Source organism: Tauraco erythrolophus, chromosome 10, assembly GCF_009769465.1.
Source record: "Tauraco erythrolophus isolate bTauEry1 chromosome 10, bTauEry1.pri, whole genome shotgun sequence".
Taxonomy (NCBI): domain Eukaryota; kingdom Metazoa; phylum Chordata; class Aves; order Musophagiformes; family Musophagidae; genus Tauraco; species Tauraco erythrolophus.
In genome coordinates this window covers 30,727,175-30,753,285 of record NC_141474.1, presented here as the reverse complement: position 1 = coordinate 30,753,285, position 26,111 = coordinate 30,727,175, and the positions used below count along the sequence as shown (strand labels likewise).

General features: G+C 46.1%; 1 protein-coding gene across 1 annotated transcript; it reads left to right on the top strand.

Moving 5' to 3' along the window:
• Positions 1 to 1,857: 1,857 nt before the first annotated feature.
• Positions 1,858 to 26,111, top strand: FYB2 (FYN binding protein 2). The gene is made up of 20 exons (XM_086617076.1): positions 1,858 to 1,866; positions 5,791 to 6,550; positions 7,545 to 7,739; positions 9,394 to 9,427; positions 12,967 to 13,065; positions 13,733 to 13,763; positions 15,031 to 15,062; positions 15,897 to 15,981; positions 16,332 to 16,485; positions 18,249 to 18,375; positions 18,475 to 18,516; positions 18,813 to 18,884; positions 20,849 to 20,929; positions 21,674 to 21,702; positions 22,476 to 22,536; positions 23,107 to 23,196; positions 24,833 to 24,917; positions 25,225 to 25,381; positions 25,549 to 25,582; positions 26,039 to 26,111. The coding sequence occupies exons 1-20, from the start codon at positions 1,858 to 1,860 to the stop codon at positions 26,109 to 26,111; spliced, it is 2,250 nt and encodes a 749-aa protein (XP_086473202.1).

The following is a 26,111-nucleotide window of genomic DNA, read 5'->3' as shown; positions in this document are numbered from 1 at the left end:
TCGAAGGGAGGTGGGGCAAGCGGGGTCCCACCAGGCCTGGCACTCACAAAATGCATGTTTTAAAGCAACCTTTGGCTTTTTTCATATAGTTTTAAAGCCCATATAGAGGAATCTGCCCTGTCCTTTTCCACAGGACCACGGCTCTGAAGTCACAACCTCCCGATTCTCCAACAATGCTTTAATTCACGGCCCACGTTCATACCCCTGGGCGGGTCATAAATCCTCCCCAGCTACCTGTACACAAAGCCAGCATTCACTTCATCCCATCAGGACTCTAACCTTGGCTTGGGGGACTTCCCTGCCAACTCCTGGCTCGGCAGGACTCCCCTTTCTTCTCCAAGACCACCACGCAGCAGTAGGGCTTTTCATGTGCCGAGGAACGCGACTTGCGCTTCGAGTCATGTCTCCGACGACTGAGACTTTTTTTTCCTCCATTTTTTTTCCTTTTTTTTTTTTCAGTTCTCATTGAACTTGGCTCTGGAAAGCAGGGACAGGTTGGGCTGGGAGAGCATCGGTCCCACTCCCGAGAGTGGTAGGGATGCTCAGGCAAGGCTTTCCCTGATGCTCATGTGCAGAGGGGAAATGTCCATGTACAAGTCATGTATCACACCCTTACCCTTCAAACGGTGGAGAGAAATCTGGGACACCTTCAGACAATCATATGCGCACAGTTTGTCACGAGGTCCCACATGTTACAGACATCCTTTTCCTCTAACCTCAAGGCCTGCTATTGCTTCAGGGTTTCTTTTCCAGGCAGTTCTTCAGGAATGGGATATATGAGAGGTGCCGTGTCCTAGTACGTGGGACTAGGACCAGCCTGTGATGGGTGAGCTCTATTGACAGCCACCTCCAAATACCACCCAGCATGTAGGCTCCATGCAGCAGCAGGCTCTGTTCCAAGGAAAACATCAAGCACTCCTGCAGAGAAAGATGAAATAATATTTGATCAGTTATGGAGGGGAAAAATAAAGTCCCGGGGCTCTCAATTCACTTCTTGCCAAGCTAACCAGCCTTGCTTTTCCTGGGAGATGTGCTCTGTAACAACACGGGCTCAATGTTTGGACAGATCCTTTCAGGTTGTTCTCCAGGGCAGAAATACCCAGTGATGGGAATAGTCTTGATTGCCCTAATTTAACCGCTCTGTCTTTAGTACTCTGAGAAACAGCTCACCATGCGAAGAACTGCTTCACCAGGGAATATGTGTGGGCTTCAGCAAGGACGATGGTTTTTGCTGGGCTCTGCTATCCAGAGATGAAGAAAATACTTGATTCCTCCAGGGAAATGTCTGGTTTAATCACTCTGAGGTCTCTGGCTTCAGCTTAGGGAAGAGCCTGGTGCAGGCTGAGCCGATGCAGTAGGATGGGTGTCACCCATGGGGAGACCTATGGAGAGGTGAGGTATGGATCATTGCCCCTGCCTGGTGGGACTCCTCCGCTCTGTTCAGCTTCTTGTTCCCCAGGTGTGAGAAGAGACCTGAGAGCTGCCATGTATACGGACACCATATGGATATGGGTGCTGTAGGGGCACCCATGCCTCAGGGAAGTGCTGTTCGTTCCCTCAAAAAGCAAACCAAACGGAATTCTTCCCTTTCCGAGCCCGTACAAAGCTGCTGCCGCGGTGACATTCACGGTTCAAGGAACCCGTGACTCAGGTGAAGGAAGCGTGGATGGGTGAGGCTCTCCCCGCCCCCGGGGGCAGACCCGTGCCTTGGCCCAGGTGTGTTTTTGGGCTCGCCCCGCCTCGCCCGGCGCTGCGGCGGCGGCAGGGACGGACGGCGGAGCGGGGAGAAGCTGGGGCAGGAGCAGGGAACCATGCTGCCAGGCTGAGCCGCTGGAGCCGGCGTGGAGCGGCCAAGGGATGGACGTGGTAACTGCCATGGATGTTCTCTTTGCTCTGTCCCCCCCGCCCCCGGCGTGGGTGGCACATTTGCTGCTTGATTTTTTTCTGCTGATTCATAGCTTTGGGGCTGTTATCTCCAGTGCCGGGAGCAGTTTAACCTCGGGGCTAGGTGTGTGCGCTCGAGGCCACGTTTTCTTTCCATAGGGGCCACAAAGGGACAGCTTTTCTGCCCCAAAGCAGGGACGGAGGGGACCCGGTGCCTGGTTTCTTCCCCCTCCTCTCTCCGAGATGAGCTGCGGTCGCTGCCTCCTAATTTAACAAAAAGTAGAGGTGGGGTTTATTTATTTATTTGATTTTCCTGGGAGAAGCCGGCGGGTTAATGAGTAGATGGCACCTGCGGCGTGCTCTCGCCAGCGTGCCCCGGGGTGCCTGGGCTCGGCTCCAGCTGCCCCGCTGCCGGGCAGAGGGCAGCTCCGATTAAATATTTACCCGCAGGAGTTCCCTTGCAAACCGAGATAGTGAATAAATGAAAGCAGAAAAATTTCGGGAGGGGAACGTGCGGTGCTTCCTTTCAGCTGCCCTGTGTGCGTCACGTCTTGAGCGGGGTTTCTCTTCCTGTGTCGATTCGTTTTAGAAAAGCAACTGCAGAAAAAATAAAGAGAGTTCAGATTCCTTTCAGTTAGTCCTTGGTATCAGCACAAACCTCCAGCTGCTGCTCTTTCGAAGAGGTGTCCTCGTTGTGGGCTTAAGCTGAGCTTTATTCTACTTCCTAGAATGATATTGACGTTAGAAGAGCATTTTATTTATAGGGAGAAAATATGGAATGTTTAGCTGTCCCTTGACTCCGTAACACTCACAGCTTTCCGGCCAGTGGAAGCTTGTTTCCTTTTTATTCTCTCCTTCTCTCATCTTGCATGGGTTTTTGCCAAACGTATTATTATTCACAGTGAATTATTTGGCCAGATGTAGCTGTAATACACATTGTGAGCTTTTGGCAGTCCTTTAAATTTATTAGTGTATTCTCCCCACTTGTCGACTGGCCTAATTTATAGGGGAGCACCTCTCCCTGCTGCACTGATCCCTCCCTGGACTGGTGAGTCACTGGGGCCAGGACTTCATGTGTGTCCTGCCTGCCTGTGACCCCCTCCGTACCAAATTTAGGCTGAGCATCTCTCTGAGCTAGCTTAAGGTGTGCAGGTCAAGCCCAAAAGTTGCTTGGGTGGGGTCTGTGGTTTAAAACAATCCTGACTCTGATGGAAAATCGTCCTCGCAGAGACTGGGAGAACTCATTGCACCTCAGAGGGCTGTGCTAAGCTTAGAAGTGGCGATTGTGGGAGCTTTTTTGGGGGGGAGAAAGTGTTGAGGCTGGCTGGGTGTGGGTGGGCAGGAGGTGGCCATAGGATGCAATTTAACCCCATCTTCCAGGGTGGTTTGGTGTTCTCAGCTGGGGGCTGTACGTATCCCTTCTCCACTGAGTCTGCTTGTGGCATCGGTACCAATATCTCAGTGGGCTGCAAACTGCAGGAAGCTATATTCTAGTGAAGGGCATTAAGCACAGATAACCTTCCACTTAGTTAAACAAATCATTTGAAGCTGCTCTTTCAAGGCAAGAGGAATATAGACATAAGAAAGACTCCAACAGAAGAAGGACGTGGAGCTGTTGGAGCAGGTCCAGAGGAGGGCCACGAAGATGATCGCAGGACTGGAGCACCTCCGCTATGAAGACAGGCTGAGAGAGTTGGAGTTGTTCAGCCTGGAGAAGAGAAGGCTCTAGGGAGACCTTCTAGCAGCCTTCCAGTACCTAAAGGGGCTACAAGAAAGCTGGAGAGGGGCTTTTTGCAAGGGCATGTAGTGACAGGACAGGAGGCAATGGCTTTAAACTGAAAGAGGAGAGATTTCGATCACATCTAAGGCAGGAATTCTTCCCTCTGAGGGTGGTGAGGCACTGGAACAGGTTGCCCAGAGAAGTTGTGTCTGCCCCATCCCTGGCAGTGTTCAAGACCAGGTTGAATGAGGCTTTGAGAAGTCTGATCTAGTGGAAGGTGTCCCTGCCCATGACAGAGGGGTTGGAACTAGATGATCTTTGAGGTCCCTTCCAACCCAAACCGTTCTATGATTTTACGAATAACAACTTGAGGGGGAAAAGGAAGGCTTGTATCCATCCCTCTTTAAAGATAGTGCCAAGCTAGTGACCGTCCCAGGCAGTGCCAGGGAGAGGCCTGACCGAAAACCCTGTTTCGCAGGACTCTGCCTCCCCTGTGGCACATTGAGATGTGCAGGTACTTTTTCTTCTCTATTTTCTTTGTCTCCAAGGGTGCTGATGAGGAACTATGTGTTGCAGTAAAGAAAAATCAGTAAGGAGATGTAAACAGCGCTGAACTCTTCAACCGCTGCTGCGGCACGTGCGAAAGCTCGAAGCAGTCGCATTAGGGCACCTCGCCACTTTATTTCCTGTCTGGCATTGCTGGAGGGATCCGGTACATGTGGGATTATTTTTTTTTCCCAAAATCTGATTCATCCTCCGTATGCTTCTGAAAACTCCCATTCCCATCGGCTCGCCGCTAGATTAGGCTGTCTGGGCAGCGGACACGGCATCACGCTGCGGACCGCTAATATGAAATATAATTGGAGCAATTCAAACCTCTCCCCCAAGGGTTGGTTCTTTACATCATGCACTACCCTGTGAAAGTAATAAAGTCAGTGAAAGGGGTTATTCAAGAGAAATTGTCAGTGTTTAATAAATCGTGCAATTAAATGCAATAAAACCTCAGTATGCTATTCATCTGTTCTGCCTTAACACTTAAGGCTGGGGCTTTTTTCAGAATAACGAAGTTCTGTCCTAGATAATTTTTTCCAATTTCCTCATTAGACAGGTTCTCGTGAAGCCTTACAGTTCTCCGCACTGAACTAAGCTGCCAGAGTAGTGCACCTAATGTAATCATGGCATATAAAAAGTTATAGAGCAGTTCAAGGACTTAAGTAGCTCGTAAATTTTTCTTCATATTTTCTCCCTAGTTCAGTTCAGGGCTGAATTTAAGCCACGACATTGCAGGCAAAGATTGTGGTCCTTTTTCACCAACGTGGGACAATGACACATCTGGGAACAAAATGTTCTTTAGTACCTTTAAGTCACAGATTAGCTCTCTTTGTTCAAAATCATATATGACCTGGGGCCTGGTGACTATATGGGAGAAGAAATGAGTATCTTAGCCTGTATTCACCAGGGAGATGCTCTTGCTGTCCTTTTGTCCTGCATGTTTGATTTGTATGTCTTCTGCTTCATGGAGTGGGAACAACAGCAAGGGGGAAAGCATTCAAAGAGCCACAGGGAGCCTGAGTTGAACCAACACAGTGGAGGAAGAAGATTTTGTCCCAGGGTTCATTTGGAGCCTGGCAAAGAAGATGTTTGCTGGTTCTCTTCCCATGGTCGAGTTTTCTAGAAGGCAGGGGATGGACTGGGTATCTCCAGAGCAGCACCGACCTCTCCTCTGGCTGGTGCTTGTGTACTGAAAATAAAGTGCAGCTTTCCTGCCCAGCAGGTGTATGGGAGGCATCACAGCAGCTCTGCCGGGAAGCTCTAACATTCATTTTAGTGTTTGCCAGGTCCTCCTGAGGGAGGTTCTCCAGCACTGGGTGACACTGGGGAGCAGAAGCCATCTCTGCTGGTCCCACTGGCTCTGCTTGGTTGCGTTTCCATGCTCTGCTCCTGTGTTTTCCCCCTGGTTTTGCTCTATTACCTTTATCAGCAGTGATTTTTGAGCCTTCAGACAATCCTTCAAATGAGCAAAGTCTCCTCTCCTGCTTTAAAATTTTCACCAGGCTCTGCATATCCTTGGTGGCCAGGGTGAAGTCTGTGGCCTCTTTCTCTCTGAAACGATCATGATGACATAAATTGCCTGTTTCCACCTCTGAAAGCGCATGTTTTGTGCTCTCCTCTTTTCCCCCACCCAGGAAGATGTGACTGATTTCAGAGCCCTACGAGCAAAATTTCAAAACGACTCCAACTTGGCCAACAACCCAGTGCAGCCACGCAAGAAACCTCACACTGAAATCCCTCCCAAGCTGGACTCTGGAGGTAATCTCATGTCCAGCCCTCTGACCCTGAGTAAGAGAGAAGTGACAATACTAAAACCCAAGGATGAACCTGCCCATCCTGCTGCCCAACCCTCCATGCTCACCCAACGCAACCCCTTGGCATGGCCTCGAGCCAAGCTGGAGCCAACGGGGTACAACAAAGAACACAAAGATAACATCTCGCAAAAAGGGCTGAGTTCTCCCAAGAACGGTCCAGAGAAGTCTCTGCCATCCTATTGTACTGACCAGCACGGATCAGCCCAAACAGCTCCAGAGGACCCACCGCTTCCCAGTTCTTTCCACCACACCCTGCAGATCTGGGAAAGCACTTTATCCTGCAGCGAGAAGGCAAGTGCAACGCTTCCTACTCAAAGAACAACAAACTTATACATGCATCCTTGCTCAATGCGTACTCCTGCTGTGTTGGGTGGCAGCAGGATGCGACCATCTGGAAGCAAACCCACGCTGGACTTGCCTGCCCAGAAGAAGGATGCTCTGCAAGTCAACGGGCTGGCTCTTCCCCAGGCTTCCAGAGGACACAAGAGCTCTGATGAAGCAGGTGCCAAAAGCCCAGCGACAACTGCGTTCTGCCAGCTGGGTTTTCGTACACCAAGAGAGCAACCTCAACACCAGAAAGGTATAGTAAGCTTTACTCTTAACAATGAGCATAAATATATATGCATATGAGCATATATATGTGTACAGGTGCTCTGGAAGTGCAGGATACAGCAGTTGGAGAGAAAAGCTGTTATGAGTAGAGACCCTCAAACAAGAGGCCAAACTGGCCCATTGATGTGCTTCCTCCCTTCCTTCCCAGGAGGTCCTGGAGATGAGAAATGGGCCCCAAACTGCTGCCGAGTTTGGGTAAGGGGAGGGATCCCATCTCCAGCAAAACTTTTAAAAACTCATTTTGAGAATTTGTCCACATTTCAGGATTAGGATGAAGGGTGAGGACAGGGTAGTATCTTTAGTTTTGGTCTGCTTTGGCCCTACAGAATGATGAGGTAAATGTGATTATGCCCTGCTATTTGGTTTTCGCACAGAAATAGAACGGCTTGGCTTTTCTGCAAAGTCAATTTTTTTCACATTTAAACAGCTTAAACCTGTACTCCCTCCTCTGCACCCTCCCAGCTTTGCAAAAGGTCATATTCGAGCATCTCCATGCAATATATCTTACAGAAATTGGGACTAGGAAACTCGAATCCCACGAAGTTCCCCTTGCTAACGTCACGCCGAGTGACAGGGCACTGAAAAGATTAAGTCTTTGTTTACCCTGGAAAGCCACCTCGCTCGGACTGTGTATGGAAACCAGCTCTGCCACTAAATCCTGGCAGATTAAAATGTTATCAGTACAGAAAATTAGGCGAGTATTTTATAACCCAGAGGAAGGGAGCTGTCGAGAGCTGAGGCTCCAACATGGTTAACTTTGTAAAAATCTGTGAAAAATGGACATTTCGATTTACTTTTCCATTCCAGTTAACATGATGAGAGCTCCACTGTGTAATGGGGATGCTGAAATTGGGAAGAAGGAGAGATTGTTAAAAAAGTCTGCCTAACGACTAACAATCCTACATGGATTTTTGCTTATATGAGGGCTAATTGCTGCCTGTCCTTGTGTTTCTCTGGAGCAGAATCGGAGCCTCCCTTCTGTCAGCCTGGAGCAGGAAAAGGGTCTCACAGCTGCAGGAGCAAGCCACCAAGAATTAAACCTCTCCCTTCAGCTGAATCCCTGGGTCCTGCCCCTGGGAAGCCTGCAAGACCCCCAAAATTTGATCTCAATGCTTTCCGAAGCACTGTACCTTCAGTCCGCAGAGGAAATGGAACAAGTAAGAGGTTTTCAGTCTTTCTCCGCAAACCTGTTCTGCAGAAAATGAATAATAATTCACAGTTTATTGACACCTATAAGGCCATGATTCCAAGCACACGGAAACGAGATGCTGCTGCTTGTTTCCAACATAGTATCGTAGAATAACAGAATGGTTTGGAAGGGACCTCAAAGATCATCTAGTTTCAACCCTCCTGCCATGGCCAGGGACACCTTCCCCTGGATCAGGTTGCTCAACACCTCATCCATCCTGGCCTTGAACACTGCCAGGGATGGGACATCCACAACTTCTCTGGGCAACCTGTTCCAGTGCCTCACCACCTTCATTGTAAAAAAATTTCTTCCTTACATCTAATCTTCCTCAAACACTACAAAGAGCCTAACAGAGTCAGTGAGACTGATTTTTTTTTTTTTTTTGCTTTTAATCCGGGAAAGGGATCTGATATTCCAGGTTGGACGTCAGACCCCCGTGCAGTAACTGCCTTTCCTGCTGACTGTGGCATGTCGTGAGCAGTTTACAGCCGCCTGTAAAGCAGCAGCAGCTGCGTACGCAGCCAGCTGATCTTTATCACCCCACTTTGGTGGGAAATGCCTCCACTCTGCAGCACACAACTGTGGGAAGGCACGATAAAATCAGCAGAAACTGGTCTGCTAATCCCTCCCTCTTCTGTTTGAAATACAACAGAGGACAATGTCGTTGAATGTCCCAACATCAAGAAATACAAAAATTCGGTTTTCTATAATAAAACCCTATTGATGTTACATAAGAGAATATTCTGGACTGCTTATTAAGCTGCTAAATGGTGTTTATTTCTAGATACTAGCTTAATTAATAGAATCATAGAACAGTTTGGCTTGGAAAGGACCTTAAAGATCATCTAGTTCCAGCCCCCTGCCATGGGCAGGGACGTCTTCCCCTAGATCAAGTTGCTCAAAGCCTCATCCAACATGGCCTTGAACACTTCCAGGGATGGGGCAGCCACAGCTTGTCTGGGCAACCTGTTCCAGTGCCTCACCACCCTCACTGTAAAAAATTTCTTCCTTAGATCTCATCTAAATCTCCCCTCTTTCAGTTTAAAACCATTGCCCCTTATCCTATCACTACACACCCTTGTAAATAGTCCCTCTCCAGCTTTCTTGTGGGCCCTCTTTAGGTACTGGAAGACTAAATCCAGATCTTCTAGCACAACTTTCCTTGAATTCAAAGGGAACTGCTTTTCTAGGAAGGGCTCAGCTAAACTCCCTTTGGCTTTACTGTGCTGGTGCTTATTGGTCTGCCCTGGCCTTGATAAGAATAAGAGCAAAAGAGAGAGGTTTTCACCAAAACTCTTTATTAACCTACTTGCCTTTTCTAAATATCTTAATTTGATGGAGGAAACTAGCTACATTTATATGTCATCATCTCCCTGCTTTCTCAATATTGCTCAATTATTGATTTCTAGAAAGCCTGAAGTTGTTGCCTGGAAACGCAAAATAATGACATATTAACATAGCCACATCCCCAGTTCCTGCTGCCAATCCTATTTCACGCCTGCCTTTGTGCATGGCACGCTGCCTCGAGGAAAGGCCGTCCCGTCACACCTCCCCGTTGCTCCGTGTCCCGTAGGAGAGCGGTGTTGCCTTCAAACGTTAATCCTCTGTGTGTTTGTGTGCAGCTGCTGACGAAGAGGATTACTTGATCCCTGAAAGGTAAGCGCATGGCGAGGCAATGTGTGGCTCCCAGGCGACGGGAGCGTCCCCATCCCTTGACGCTGAAGTGTCCCTGTAAAGTCCAGAGGGAAAATCCCACTCCCATGAGTGGGGATTTGCTGCGGTGCCGGGGATTGTATGAACCTCCATGAGAAGCTCAAAGCTGTCTGGCATGACCTCCTAAAGCAGAAAGCTTCCTTCCTATTTTCTCCTCCGGGCTCTTCAAGAAGCATGGAGAGCCCTGGTTATGTGTCGTTAGATCTGGTTTAGATGGTTGGAGGGTAAATATTGGTTTGGTTGCACCTGCCCGCTGCATGGTTTTCCCTTCCTGTTTTCCATGTACTCAAGCTTGGTGTTTTCAGCAAAGCGATGCTTTTGAGAACTGTTGTTGAAACAAAGCCCTGGCGTAACAAGCAGGTGTGAGTGTTTTTGTCAGCAGCGGAGGGGCTGCTGTTTGTGCAGCCAGCACAGAGGGGGTGCAAGGAGCCACTGCCTTCCCCTCCATCCCCTGGACTTCAGCTGTCTCCAGATGCTGAAGTGAGTTTTTTTACTGAGTAGTGGTCCAAACTCACTCACCAGAGGACATAGAATCATAGCATGGTTTGTGTTGGAAAGGACCTTCAAGATCATCTGGTTCTAACCTCCCTGCCATGGCCAGGGACACCTTCCACTACACCAGGTTGCCCAAAGCCTCATCCAACCTGGCCTTGAACACTTCCAGGGATGGGGCAACCACACCTCCTCTGGGCAACCTGTTCCAGTGCTTTGCCACCCTCAGAGGGAAGAATTTCTTCCTTAGATCTCATCTAAATCTCCGCTCTTTCAGTTTAAAGCCATTGCCCCTTGTCCTATCACTGCACACTCTTGCAAAAAGTCCCTCTCCAGCTTTCTTGTAGCCCCTTTAGGTACGGGAAGGCTGCTAGAAGGTGTCCCTGAAGCCTTCTCTTCTCCAGGCTGAACAACCCCAACTCTCTCAGCTGTCTTCATATCAGAGGTGCTCCAGCTCTCGGACCATCTTCATGGCCCTCCTCTGGACTCACTCCAGCAGCTCCATGTCCTTCTGACGTTGGGGACCCCAGAGCTGAATGCAGCACTGCAGGGGGGTCTCATGAGAGCAGAGCAGAGGGACAGAATCCCCTCCCTCGACCTGCTGCCCACGCTGCTTTGGATGCAGCCCAGGATACGGTTGGCTTTCTGGGCTGCCAGCGCACATTGCCGGCTCATGTTGAGCTTCTCGTCAACCAACACACCCAAGTCCTTCTCGTCCAGGCTGCTCTCAATCCATTCTCTGCCCAGCCTTTACTTCTGCTTGGGATTGCTCCTACCCATGTGCAGGACCGATCGGTTCAACTTCTGATACCTTCAGTGTCTGAAATTGCTCAAAAAAATTGCTTAAATTGCTCAAAAATCTTACACAAAATCAATTGTGTTTACAAGGGGATCCTGAGTTTTTCTGGCATGTCTCTGGCTTGTCACAAGTGGTTGTGTGGTGATCCTGGTCCTGTGCCACAAGAATAGCAAAAGTGAAGTGAAATATTTCATGTTTTGAAATGTATGCAAAACTCATGTTTTGTCTTAGCTGGGTGAATATGCAGTGGGGAAAATGGGAAACAGAATGGCTGAACCAAAGCAAAAAGAGATAAATTCTTGAAATATTTTCTATGGTCCAACAATGAACTCTTGCAGTTAACGACACAGCGAGTTGTGCTTTTCACATCATCAGGTGTTCCTGTCAGCGTTGGCTGGAGTTTTGTTTAACCTTAAACCTGTACTTGTCAGAAGAGAACTGGCCAAAAAATAACCAGCTCTGAAGCTGTCATGCACCACAAGGAAGCTGTCCTAGTAATAAATTGCAGCAAGATTAGTTATCTTGCTCTAATACTTGTGATATGGGCTCTACAATAGGTCACTTGTTAAATATTAATCATGCGATACCTGGGGAAATTAATTAAATGAACTCCAGCAAGAAAGGAAAATCATGAGGTTTTGGGGACAGAAATTCTCCTCCTTGAAGCCTCACCTGTAATGAAGTCTGGTCCCTTTGAGACCCTGACGTAGTTATTTGCCCAAGTGATCTTGAGCTCTGATTCCTTGTTTGGGGATAAACACTCTGCCTACACTGATCCGAGTCTGGGATCCATCAACCCAGCTGTATTTCAGGCCCAGCATAGCACTGTGGAGTATATGAAGGGCTCTCTGCTGTCCAGCCAAGATCTTGGAATGCTATTTTATCCCGGGATTTGGGCTGGGGAAATGAAAGGTCAGGGTTTTTCCTGGTCTCCTCTTCAAGTGATGGCACTGGGAGCAAAATACCTGCTTGTGGTATTAATTCAATGTATGTATGTGTGCGTGTCCCCTTCAGTGGAACACACTGACCCACGTGCCCAAAGCATGCTGTGGGACCAGCAAGGCGGCAGGCATGGCCCTGGGTCCGTGCTGGGGTCTGCAGGGAAGAGCGAGGGGCTGAGGCAGCCTTTGGCATTGGCACAAGCTTCTGCTTGACTTTAGGTGTCGTTTCCTACTCTGATTTCGCTGCTGTTCAAACGCACCTTGAGTTTTTAGTTCCTTTTGTTCCAGTTTGCAACAGGTACTTAGTTCTTACGCACTCTGTTGAGACTGACTTGTGACAGTATGGTGAGACAAGGAGAATCAAGCTCTCCCAGAGGTTTATTACAGACTTACTGTTAAAAGATGCAAGTTCTCACTATAACTCTTCCTGATGCTCTTCCACCACCCTACCCTATCCTCCCCATGTCTTGCAAGCTGCATCTTGTGCGTTTTTTGCTTCCCAGTACACTCCTGAGCAGCTGAAACTTCTGCTGCGGTGGGTGGAACAGAAGTCTCTGGTCTTTGCCTGGGTGCTCTGGGAAGACTTGGATTTCTCTCTACACCTATTCCCAAATGACTCTAATTTAAATTTCTGGAGGAGGAGGAAAGGAAAAAGAAGAATGAGGAGATGGGGACTGGGCGGGGAAGCTCAATACTTGAGGCTGTGCGGTGCCAGGGCTGTGACACCTTGCCTCCTGCCGCGCTGGCATGTGCCACTCGCTGTGCCAGAATCAAGCACGTCCCTTGATAAGCTCAGGAGCAGGACCTTTATACCTACCCTCTGATATCTCTGTTTTTTCCCTTTCCCATTTCCTTAAGAGAGAAACAGTATGCCAAACATTGCAGCTGGTTTGTTATTAATTTTTAAGTAGGTGTTGTAGGTTTGAGAAATGCTGCACTTCAATTTCCTTGGACTTTTTGTTCTGTTTCTACTGGAGGGATCGCTGTTAGGCAGAAGACTGTAATCCCGGTATGAAGTCCCCTGACGTGCTTTGAGCACTATAAACGCAGCCTGTTCTCCCAAAGGAGAAGGTCGGAGGAAAGGCACAGGTCTCCTCTCCCTCTGAGGAGCTCCTGATTTCACTTTGCTTTCTTGTAGGCTCAGTATCAAAGCACTTGAATTCCTTGTCCTTAAGATGAATTTATTTTTTTTTAAACTTCTAAAAGGGCTAGAAAAAAAATCTATTCTCTTTTTTCTCTTATTTTCTCAGTGCTCAACTTGAAGAGCAGCATAATTATGAAGAAACCCTGACATACCTGAATCAGTCTGAGGACACCACAACCTTGTGTGTCATTGAAGGTACTTTGCAAGACAAGAATGCTAGGTGAATAACATGCTATCTGGGATACAGCCTTTTAAAAAGGAAATAATATAGCTTCTTCAAGCTGAGAAAAGCAGCTGTGCATTGGTCGGGGTGACCAAAGATGTCTGTATTGTCCCTCTGTACACTGTCACTGTATGAGGACTTTGGGGCACGGACAAAAAAGAAGTTAGCATTTTGGTGGTGAGATGGTGCTTACAGTAAAACTGCAGTGGGGAATAGTCATGAGACACTACCCACATAGGAGATAAAGAAGATAGTGAGGCAAACCTCATCTTCTTGGGAACAAGTTTTTTTCAGGGTACAGAGCCTTTCCATCTCCACCATTACTTCTTCCCAGTATAATTTTCTCTATCCGAGTTGCTACTGCTCTGCCAAGCAACGTCCTTGGGAGGACCTGCCACAGCCCTTTTGGGTCATAACCCCAAGGGCTATGAAAATTGTGGCCAGTCAAGCTTGGTGCTGCAGCCCTCTGAATGTAAGCCAACATTCAAATAGCAAATTGAAGCACCCTGGCCGGTAGGACACGGTGAATGTACCACGGTGAATGTGTGCCTGGACGCTGAGCGCATGGGCTGAAGTTGGGTTTGGCAACATAAAATACAGTGACTTTAACATGGGCTAAAAAGTAATGCGTATTTCAAATATGTTTTCTAGTACCCAAGGCAGAGCCTCAAGAACACAAGGTAAGTCTCCTCAAAGCCAGTTTTGATCTTTTAGGCTTGACTGTACCATACATATCATGCTTTCCTATCTTAGAAACTTTTAATATCTGTATTTCTTATCTGCCAAGTATTCCTTTATGTGTGTTGTCTGTGAAAACTCTCAAAAAATAAATAAGAAATTGCAAAGGGGATACAAAGACTAATGAGGTTTCCAAACACACTAGGGGAGAGAGTCAGTTCCCTTGACTTCCACTGCCAGCATGTAAGGAAGTGGTAACACCATCTGGACCTTGGTGGTAGACCAAGTAAGTGTACAAGCACTGATATTAAGATCATGAATTCTTGGAGGACAATTCCACTGAATTGTTCTGGAATTTCCTGACAAAGTTGGGCTGGTGCTGGTAATCCCTCTGTGAAGGCATAAAAGCAAAATTAAGACAGGTTCCTTGTCATGGCAGCATGCCTCAAGCTTTGGCTCGTAAGTGAGGGCAAGTGTTCTGGACATGACTGTCCAAGTTTTCATCCCCTGCTGCAGGGATATCTCTGCTGTAAACTATGACCTGAATCTTTTCATTTTACCCTGGCTACAAAGGGGGTGGCAGTTCACCTTGGCAGTGGAGGTATCCTGCAGTGAAGGAAAAGTGCATTGCCCAGGGCAGCAAATGCTACAGCTGTCCCCTAGAGAAGACCTTCTTGGCTGCATGGCCAAGCTCACAGTGGGTGGCTGGGCTGAGCAAACTTGTCACCTCGTGCCAGGAGATGATCATGTACTGGGTATCAGTTCTGGCTCTGCTGAAAAAGAGGAAACTACTCTCTGGAAAATGTCAAAGTCCACTTTCACGTCTTGACTTGCAAAGCAATCAAATCGTCCAGGAAATAGCACAGGTTTCCAAATGCACTTATCTGTGCATGATTTGCAGAGAGGTTCTCTGACTTGGCTGTAGTCTTGTTTTATGGTAGGCTGGAAAATCTTTATTTAATAAAAAAAGCTTCCTCCTCTTCTGTAAGCTCTCCAACCTGTGATTGCTTTCATTCTGACCAGCAGCTTCATTGGCCTGATCTCTCGTGCTGTTATATTATCCCTATACAGTTTGTCAATATGTGTATCCCCTGTCCTGCAAAGTAGAGGAAATATCGTTGTCTGATGACTATTCCAAACGTAAAATGCTTCTGGGCTTTCTGAAGAAATATTTCTTTAAATACTAGATGACAGTTGAGGCCTTGTGTAGAAGCTTGACTGTTGAAAAAAAAGCACAGTGGCTGAAGGCTTTCCTCTCCTTTATTCTAGAAACAGAAGACTTCTCTCATTGCCAAATCCAGGTAATTTCCTTTCCGCTCTCTCAAGCCTCTTCTAATCCCACAACTATCCCGGGTTAGGGTTAGAATATTCTAACACTCAGTAAATAGAGTGAAATTTCATATATTTCGTGACCAAGACAATGTAGACGATGATGCTCTTCTGTGTCAACACTCACGGTTTCTGAGATTGTTTTCATTCTAAAGCATATCTGGAAGGGAGATTTTCTTCTTTCCTCTAGAACACAAAAAATATATTGTCTTTTCCTACTGAAACCTGAACGTTTTCAGTATAAGAAGGGAGAGTTATGAGACTCTCAAACTGGGACACCCAGTTCCAGGTCCAAAGCTGTGTGGTAAGGCAAAGTCCACACTGAATTTCACCCTATAAATGTCATGTTTCAAACTCCTTGCAGTGTTTAATTACTCTCACTGGCTGAAGACTTTTTTTTCACTGGGGATCAAAGAATCATGTGATAAAAGGGAGACATTTCAGTGGGAAAGGTTGTGATGCTGGGGAAAAAGGTATCATGTTCCACCTCCTGTTGCTGTATCTTCCCTAAATTGCAATATAGTATGATGAGAGGCAAGTCTTGTGAGACTGCCAAATGGATCTAGCTTGTCCTTTCCTGCTACTAGAAAACAATCATCTCAGTTTGTCTCTTTTTCAAGAGTGATTGCTATTACCCTAAGTATCCTTTAGGTTTGGATTTGCCCTTACTTATAGTACTGGTGGTCTTTTTGGCATCTATCTCATTCAAAGGAAAAATGAGCTGCCTGTTTGGGCACAGTCATAAAGCAGTTTGTCTGTCTGTGACTTTACTGTTCTGAGATCTCTCTCATTTCTAAAATTTTCAGTCCTGAAAAAGCTGTAATAGAGGATGAAAAAGAGGAAAAACCAAGTCTTGAAAGAGAGAAACAGGAAGCAAAGAAAAATTTCAAGGTATCGTATCCTTGAGACTACTTTTAATAGTTACTGTAGGATATCTCTTCTCCTTCTATGCTCCCTCTCTTTGGGAAACAGTTGAAATTTGAGTCCTTAATCACTTGGGTTTTTCTGCCTTTTCTTTTGGCTGCCCAGTGCTCAACTGCTACTGCCTAAAAGGCAGGTGGTGCTGCCCAGCAGCACCTATGTCTACCAGAAACGCCCAATGGAAAAGGGCATGAAACTGTTGAAAGTCTACAGAAAGATAATTTAAATTCTTATAGATAGATACATTTAAGTTGTATTAACTTATATTAGAAAGCTGTTTCTAAAGTCTGTATTGACGAAAACCAAATGTTTGATCTCAGACAGGTGGAAATGTATACGTATCTCCCAACAGCCAAATCAAGGAAGGTGGTAGAGGTGGGATGGAGGTGCTGCAAGTGAAGCAGGACATAATCAGCATCCAGACCACAAACCATCCTACCCCACAAGGGCTGGCAAAAGACGGAGTGGAGCTCTGTGAGTATCTCATTGCGCTGTTGAGTATTTCCTCAATCCTCAATCCCATCTGTTGCCCAAATGTCTCTTCCATATGGGAAATGATGTTAAATTTGGATGCAACTCTTGAACCAATTTAGTTAAACCAGGGCAAAAGGTTGCATGCACATTTGTATTCTGGTCTGAATCATTTATTTTGGCTTTGCAAATAGCTTCCTCAGTTGGTTAACCATCTGCATAACTCAAACCGAGGTGTTTGTTTTTCTAGCAGATTGCCCTTATCCGAGAGAGCTGAAATCCATCCCCTCTGCTTCTCATAATTTATTGAGTCTCAGAAAAGGGTTTGGCTGAGGCTTCTAGTAGAAACACACGTGAGCAAGATGAGAGCTTGAAGTCTCCTCCTGTCCCTTATTTAGATGGATGATGGCTCCTTGCTCCATCTTCTTAGTAGTTCCAGTGAGCCTTTTTCTGATTTTGGGCTCCTTCTTTCACAATGCTGTGAGGTAGTGTCCAGAGCTGGTGATATCCACCTTAGCTGCACAATTAAATCCTGTCACGTCTCCTCTGTAAAAAATATTTTGCAACTTCAGGTATCAGTGTGCATTGGCTCTGTTTTGTGAAGGTTTGCTCCCACCTCTGCAAGCCGTTAGTGTGATAGGGCAGGATTTCAAAGATGAAAGAGAGAAAAGTAGCTCTGCTGGGCTCTGCTGACAGATCAGGAGCATGAAAGAGAAAGTGTAAATTGACCATGGCTGTGATTGTTGTTATTGGTGTGGTCCTAGTTTGTTTTGGTTTAGTTTGGGTTTTTTTTGTTTTGTTTTTTTAATTTTCAATCAACTCATAATAATTTTCTGGTTTGTTTGGCGTCTGTTTTTGTAAGAAACCTTTCTGGTTTGCTTGACCTTTGAACAGCTGGAGGCAATTTCTGTTAGGATTTTTTTAAAAAAGTACTCATGGTGAGCCTCCTGCTATTGCTTCCTCAGGGAGGCTGATTTGGAGGATTGTTTGGGTCCTGTGTCCCCCATCCTTTTCTTCTTCACAGGGGTTTGAAAGTTTTGCAGAAATTTTGGTCATTAACTAGACCATGTTGTGGTGGTGCATGTTTCTGTTGAGACCTGCTGCATGCACTGTGTTTGTTTAGAAACACTATCTGCTTTTGTTTGTGTGGCTGCATTTCTACCTTCCTCCAACTCTCTTAAATCAGTTTTAAAGATTTAATATTGCCGCTTAACAGAGTCCTCCAGTAATAATCCTTTTCTGCCTCATGAGATGCAACCCTCATGCTCTATTCCAGCCCTTGGAGAAATATGTCTCTGGGATACTCTCCCTCCTTGTCTCCTTTCCAAGATATGGATTTATACGTGTGTTCCCAATGGACTGGCCTGTTATTTGAATCTCAGCATCTCTACCAACCATGCTAAGCCCTCCCTTCAATCACTTCTCTGAGCACCCATGAATAGTCTCTTGGAATGTTTTCTGATGAGGAGCATTTGGGTCAAAGTTGCCACAACTGAGAATATTGATGGCTGTTTTAATTTTTTAAACCTAAAATATTTTAAGACTTTAAAATGTTTTAAAGCTAAATGTTTTAAAACTTAGAGTCTTTTAGGATTTTCACTTTTGTTTCTCAAAGTAGCTCAGAGTCTTTCCTGGACTCCTGGAATGGAAAGTGTGACTGTAGGCTTATTTGTTGTGGCATCAACAGTTACCCTCAACAGGTTCCCTTGCCCTGAGAGAAGTTCCTCTGAAAATCTTCTAAAGCAAAGATCCTCTCTCGTTTCCAGTGCGCTACGTGTCTATCGATGCTCCAAATCCAGGGGTAGCAAGAACAGCCTTGAACCAAATCACTAGGCAGTCTCTGCAGGCACCGGAGGAGATATATGATGATGTTGAGGGAATGCAAGATAGACTGTGAGTATGCACCTGGGCTCTTTGCAATGGTTGTGTCTGTGAAATGTCTTCTAAAAGCTATGCTGCACTACATGCCCATGTAATATTTCTCTCTTTTAGCAGCCAAGCATCAGATGCCTCGAGTCCATTCACTTCAGCCAGCAGTAAGTACAGCACATGGAGAAGCTCAAACGGGAGCTGATTTTAATTTGGGCTGGTCCCTGGGAGATGATGTGAATAGTTTCATTGAACTTTCAACATTTATAGTGTCTCTTTCTGCCCTGGTTGCTCTAAATTGCCATTAAAACCAGTGGGGAGCAATACACGTCTAGCATGGAATTCATTATAGCAACCTTGAAGCCTCTGCAAGAGTAAGATGTAATGGCCTGGGTGCAATTTGTCCAGCAAACCTCACCTCATCGCTACTGAATGTGGTTTGTGATAATGCCTTGGTTTTACATTTCAGGAAACAGCTACAATGAAACATATGAAGATGTTGAGGTTGGGGGTGACAATCCAGCAAAAACGGAGTAAGTTGCAATTTCTTAGCCCGTGTTTTGAAATGCTGACCATGCTTCCTCAATCTCATGTGCCAGGTACTGGCTGGAAGCCTTTTTTTTTCCTAATGCGACTGCAGAAAAGTTGTTGTATGGGTGGACTTCTTCCCCTTCTTCCTCCCTCTTTCCCCTTTGGCTGACATTTAGGAAGCAAAAAATAGTTACCAAAATTAAACCCCTAAGCAGCGAGGCCTTTTTATTGAAGCTCGTAGCACTCTCCACCCATTGGAAGCACTCTCCTTACGGACCTCTGTTTATACAGAACACACAGGACACTGCTGCTGTCCTCCTCTTGATCAAAAGCATCGCTCAGCTGTAGCTGAGAAATGGCACCTTTTGTTGTACGTCGAAAGAGGTAATGCTCAAGGGAGAAATGGGGACATTGTCCCTCCCAAAAAAGAGGATAAACCACTCACGTTTCAGATCACAGAAGGCTGGAAAGCGGAAGGGAGCCCAGGCTGTGAGCTAATGCCTGCAGCTGACACGCTGTAACTAACTTGCAACCTGCTCTTTCTGATGCAGCTTCTCAAGATATTGGCTTCCACAGGGCATGTTATAAAAGCAACGAGTTTTGCAGCCTCAGGTTTATACGTTGCCTGAGCTTCCCAAATGGATTAAGAGGTGAAACATGAAGTTAGTTGTGTTTGTTTGCTTATTAGCTTTGCGCGGTTCCCTGCCCTCAACGCAGTAAAAGTTTTCCTGCATCCCCTTGTAAGAAACAGAGACAGCCTTTGGGAACGGCGCGCGGGCTGGGGATGCCACGCACAATTGCTTCAGGTGCATCTGGTGGCTCTTCTAAGGAGTGGTGTAGGAGGAATAATACGGTGTTGCTGGTACATCTGCTTTTCCCTGACGGATGTGAGGCTGGTCCTGGTGTGCATCTGGATTCAAGTCTAGCCTGTGCGTCCATGTAGAGCCTGTGTGTGTCGGAGAGGGGAAAAAAGTATGGAAAACCTGAAACCCTGGAGGTGACTGGGCACTTATTAAAAAGTGAAAGTGGCATTTCTCTGCAAATTGCCCATGAGAGTTGTGCGGTGGAGATGCTGGCAGCTGCATCTGGATGCTGGACAGACCATGCATGTTGCCTACCTGCTGGGAAGCCCACCCACGCCTCTTCTGCACCTCTCGGCACATGGGTGCTGAACAGCAGCAGGAATTAAACTTTACTGCTAATTCACAGAGTAGTGGTGAATTGCTGGGTTTGCAAGGGAATTTAACGACAAAGCTAGGATTGCAACCAAATTCATGGGGTTCAGAGGTCAGCATCTCAATCCTCAAACTAGTCTTTACGTAATATTTCTATTGATCCCACATGCGAGATTAGGTGTGCTCATACACATAAAGTATTTTTGATAGTACTTGTGCATGGGTAATGTCCCCCATGGTGAGGATCTTGGTTCTTTGCAGATATCTTATTAGAAAATTGTGGTGTGTAGCTTTGCAACTCCCCGTAAGCTTCAGAGAGAGGTGTGTGTAGTGGAACGTCCTTCTCAATAGCATACACGTCAGAAATGTGTGATGAAGGGTGGCACAGGCAGGTGCTCCTGATGTCCTTATTCAGCATGCACTGCATGCTTCTGAGGACTTTTTGTCCCTTTTGTCAAAAATTTTTACTCCAGATAAACCTGCATCATTCTGTAGTTATTGGGTCAGAGGACAGCTTCAATTAACACAGAAAAGTTTGAAGCTAAGTGAAGATTTGAGCTCGGACTCTAATTAACAACCTTTTGCTGTATTGGTGCCTGTCTCATTGAATCCATCATTGATCCGCATGATGCTGTTAAGGCTTAAAGCCTACTACTAAGCCAAGGTCTAAAGGTCTGCTGACCTTCCTTTACATACTTCAGGTTCTCTGGAGCTACGAGTATTGCAAATCTCACATATTTCAGTGCCTAGTACCTCTTTAATTTAAAATCTGCTTCTCTTTTGGACAGAAGAGAAAAACGAAAGAGATTTGGAAACTTGTTTAAGACAGAAAAGTTGAAGCTGAAGAATATCAGGTTTAAGGAAAACTTAAGGTAAGAAAATCTTACTTGTCTAACCACTTCCCCCTCCAAACTTGAGCATTCATATTTGCAGTAACTTAAGAGCAGGAGGTCTAGGAGTAAGAAATACAGTTTTATCTGGAAAGTTATGCCAAAAGTGCTTCTGTCAACTCCTGTCTCCTATGAAGACAGGCTGAGAGAGTTGGAGTTGTTCAGCTTGGAGAAGAGAAGGCTCCAGGGAGACCTTCTAGCAGCCTTCCAGTACCTAAAGAGGTTACAAGAAAGCTGGAGAGGGGCTTTTTGCAAGGACGTGTAGTGATAGGACAAGGGGCAATGGCTTTAAACTGAAAGAGGGGAGATTTAGATTAAATCTAAGGAAGAAATTCTTCTGTCTGAGGGTGGTGAGGCACTGGAACAAGGAGGGAATTACTGCTGACTACGGTTACCAGCTGCCCATCAACCATCTAGCTATTAGGAAGGGGTGTAGGGATGGGCAGGAGGAGAGTGGTTTTGATGGTTTGGACTGTTCTTTGGATGCGATGTACACCTTTCATAACCTGCTTGATGAACATGTGGCTCTTGCTGCTGCCAGAGGATGGAGATGCTTATTTAGCAAGGGATGTAACTGTGACAAATGCTGTTGGTGTCACAGGGTCCGTGCACCTAGACCTGCCTCCACTGCTTCAGCAGCGAATGCTGCTGGTTTATTGATGCTCATGGCTTTTTGTGTGAGGGTCATGTGCAAACTGGTTTCTAAAAGCCTCTTTCTATCCCCAGATTGTTTTCCATTCCAGTACCAAATTCAGGTAAGCAACATACATGTGTTTGACTCTCAGGGATTTGTGTGTGCATGAAGAGACAAACATTTTGCACAATGGAAAATCAACTTTACGTCTTGTGCCTCTCTGAAAATCATGTAACATGGCACTGTTAACTTTGAAGACTTGATAGGCATGTGTGCTTCACTTGAGGGTGGGGTTTTTGCTCATTTTTTGGTGTTTTTTCTTTGAAGAGGAGCATTCCTCCTGCAGATCTGAATATATTTAGGGAGGCAACCCATGAAGCAGTCTGCGCTGAGCCACTGCTTCCAGTCTGGCAGTGGTGTTTAACAGCCGACTGTGCTCTGGCAGCTGTCTGTAAAACTACTTATTGGTGCCTTTTGTAGGGACAAGTTCTTGCCTCATGTACATGAGGGTGGGCACAAAAACCGTCTCCGCTAATCAAGCCTTGAGAAGGTGCCGGAGTGAACGTATCTGTTTCCTCAGGATGGAAACTCTGCCTGGGCTGGCTGCAATGGAAAGCTGGGGCTTTGCTGCCGCTCCTGCTCCATCCCTGGAGCTGAGCAGCCAAAAACATCCAGAAAAGTGCCTACCAACACATAAAACAAACTCAGGCATCCTGCCTTGTGCTGGAGTTTTGGTTGGGTTTTGGAGCCTCGAGGATCTTCCCTTTGCACTGCTTTGGCCCCTTTGGGTTGAGTGACCAGCAACAGCCCCAATGATCCTCTGCAACACATCCCTTTGAGTACCAGGTTCAGAAAGACATCTAATAATTTTCTCTACTGCATTTTGGTTGACAGCGCATGATTCCCAGAAGGACATGTTGTACGACGATGTCGAGCTGGGGCAGAGAGAGCCGAGGTGAGGAGGGTGCCCTCTCCTGGGGCTGGCCTTGGGCCAAGGAGATGTTCCTCCTGGCACAAACCTGTGCCCTGAGGAGCCTGCTGTACTGCAAGCCACCGAGGGTCATGAGCTGATCGGGACTCAGTCCTCTGGAGACAGTCCAGGTGCTCTCTCCATTTGTGTTTGATTTGGCAAGAGGCATCCCACAAAACATTTCTTCAGTGTTACCTAGTTAGTGCCAGAGACATGAAAAGGAGAGATCTGCTCCCTGAAATGCGTGAAAATTCAGATAGTATTCCTAAGGAAGGGAACCTCCAACTCCCAGACCCGATAATCAGCCCCGTCCTGGCAAGCTCTTTGTCAGAAAAATTACTTTTAATAGGAACAGCATGTCTCGATGTCTTGCTGTCAGATGATTGCGGTGGCAGTGTGTGCTGGTATAAATGGCAGCAAGCGTTGGTGTTTCAGTGGTGGTTGTGGGGTAAGACAGAGGGAAAAATCACGGCTTTGTAGGTACGTGGGCCTGGGGAGGGGACGCAGTCTGCTGGGAAACTTGAATTTCTGTGTGCCTCTTTCCCCACCTCTCAGAGAGAAGGACAAGTACAAAACCTGGATGCCAAAATTTCTGATGGCAAAAGAGGATAAGGACCAAAGGAAGAGCAGCGACAATGTGGAAAGGTCTTGATTTCCATTCTGTGTTTTCCCGTGTTGCCTAACTTTGCCCAACTTTGCCCACGCGTCTCTGAAGTCGTTCGCAGGAGCGGGATGCCCCTGCTCGCGTGCACGTTTCATGCTTGGCTGTTGCTCCGGGGTCCTTTCTCTTCGAGCCCAACTTTCAGGAAACTTTGCAGAAAATATCTCGAGGGCAAAACAAAACTCTTGGATCTGAGCTGTATGCAAGCGGGGATGCCTTGAGGGTCTTATCCTGAAGTTATATTGTGTGTTCCACTTAGATGAGACAAAAAGGTGTTACTTGCTATATATTTGGCTGCTTTTCTGCTGTGCTCAGTCCCATTCCTTCTTTAATTGTGCCTTGATTAAATACATGATCTCTATGGATCAGCTATTACTATTTTGGCAAGAGTACTGTTTTTAGAAGTCCTGTGCACAGCACAGTCATTGCCTGTTTGTGTCCCTTGCCCTTATTTTAAAGTATTGATTTCTTGGATCTTGTTTTACCAGTTGGGTTTATTGCATTGCCTCTTGATGTACCATTTGTGCATAAAAGCAAAAATAAAATTTTTTGTTACCGGTGCTGCAAATCTCATGTGGAAGTAGGAGTTTTCCTTTCTCTTTTAGATCAGAAAAATGTACGTTGAAATGAGGTTTTTCACGACCCAGTACCTGGGACTTCACACAAATGCAAAACAGAGAGAGGTTTGCTGGGTTCTCACCAAAGAGTTCCTGCATGGGGCTGCTCAAACACCGCTTGTTGTGTTGTACAAAGTCATGCGTATAATTCTGCAGACTATCAGGAAACTGATGTGATTTCAACCGTTCTTTAGAGATCGCAGGTCCTGCAGGCTGAGACTGCCAAGGAGGAATCTTTTCACAGCTTTAAAATCCCTGATTTCAGCTCTTGTTTCCTCTCCTCTTAATTTTAAGTGCGTGAAAGTTAGCCAAGGGTGAATAATTTATTGCAAGTGGGTGGTTTTTCTTTGGTTGGTTGTTTTGGGTGTTTTTTTCCTGTCTTAGTTTTAAAATGAGTGACGCAGCTGGAATTTCATGTACAAATCAGAAAGAGTGGCATCTCCATACCCAGGGAATGCCTCAGCATGCATGGCCATTGCTCTCTTTAGGCCAGTTATAAGAGCTCGTTTTCCACTTTTACAGTGCCATATAAACATCTGCTTGGGTGACTTTCTCCTCCATGTGCTGAAAAGCAACAAAAATCTGGAGAGCTGTGTCCAGCCTCACTTCCATAAACGACTTAGGATGAGAGTTACGTGGGGACCCTTTGTTTTTGAATACAAATAAAACCAGAAGGAGACAAATTGCTGGGGGAAAAGTGAATTGTTGACTTCTATAAAACACGACTGATTTGAAACACTTGATGGAGTTTGTTCCCATGCTGCTTACAGGGAAAATAGTTATTTCAAATGGAGATAGAAAATGGTCCATGTTGTACTTATCAACAGATTTTAATTGTATATTTATCCTTTTATGAAAAATAGCAATGTGAACGGCGCGCTTTGCTCTTCCAAGAGTTTGTTGCAGACAAGGCTGGAGTTAGGCTCTGGGTTGCCTTTCCCAATGTGCCAGGGGTGATTTAAATGGAGCTCAGAAGAGTGTGTATGTGTCTGTCTCGATGCAGAAATATCTTCAAAGTCAAGAAGAGCAACGCAGAAAAAAGCAAGAAGATGGAAAAAGAAGAGAAGTTTTTTAGAGAAACATTTATGGTATGTGTCTATTTTTAGAGAATTAGCTGTGTCAGAGGAGGAAAACAACTACATGTCGTGCTTAAGAGATGCATAGTGGAAAGTTGTTGGTCCTTAGCTGTGCTGGGAGAGATGTCCAACAGACCTCCTGCCTTCTCCTCTAATCTGGGGTCTTCATCAGGGATGTTACTGGGTTTTTTCCCCTTTTCAGCCCCAAACAAAGTCTCACAACCCATCCTGAAATGTCTTCTCTCCATCCCTCCCCACTGCCCTTAAAGACATCACGCACTAGCGCAGAATAACTCATCCTCTTATTTCTTCCTTGCAGTACGACAAGGAGATCAATGTCATCAACACAGCCACCGCCGCACGCTCGGTCTCCAGTAAGAGAAGAGTTGATCTCCCAGTCACAGCTGGAGAACAGCTGGACATTATCGATGTCACGGAGGGCAATGCAGTGATTTGCCGCAATTCGGAGGGCAGATGTGAGTTTGCAGAAAGTCTTTGGCACGGCCGGTCACTTTGCAATCCAGCTTTGAGGAGCACATCGGCTTCGCAAGCAACAGTATGTTCTTTGTGCTAAGCCACCACGACTTTATTAGCTCAGGAGTTTACTAATTTACTTCTTTTTTTTTTTCCACCCTTCTCTCAGATGGGTACGTTCTAGTGGAGCACTTGAACTTCAGGTAAACTCAGATTTTATTTATGACGATGCATATTTCCTTCTCTCTCCTGTGTATAGATATCCGAGATCTGGAGAAATGTGCTTAAAACTTCTGAAGGCAGGAGAAGGTCAATGTAAGCAGCCAGTATTAAATATTAAAGAAGTATTTCTAGATTCAGTCTGCTATTCTGCTGTTATACAGGTTTCCACTCCAACTGCAGCTAAAAAAACCCCGTCCAGTCATGACTTTCATAAATTGGAGATTCTTGACTTGCCTTCAGATATGCCATATTAATTCACATCTGCTGCAAACATGGGCCACTGGGTGTGCATCGCCTTGCCAAAACACCCCCTTAAATCCCCTGCTGCGATATCATTTCCTCGCGTGCTCATGCATAATTGATACAAATGAACCTCCTATTGCCCAGGTGCCCATCGCTGGAAAACTTTCTTTTTTTTTTTTTTTTGAGACAGGCAGCACTAACTTCCCCAAGAGCTGCTCTCCCCAGGAGCATCCCTCAAGGTCTCTTTTGTGCTTCCCGCATCCCTGA

Bases quoted from the DNA above. Each gene is read 5' to 3' on its own strand.
- FYB2 (XM_086617076.1), top strand. The intron at 15,982-16,331 runs GTATCGTATCCT...GTTTGATCTCAG, and splicing joins AAGCAAAGAAAAATTTCAAG to ACAGGTGGAAATGTATACGT. The intron at 25,583-26,038 runs GTAAACTCAGAT...TGAGACAGGCAG, and splicing joins GTGGAGCACTTGAACTTCAG to CACTAACTTCCCCAAGAGCT.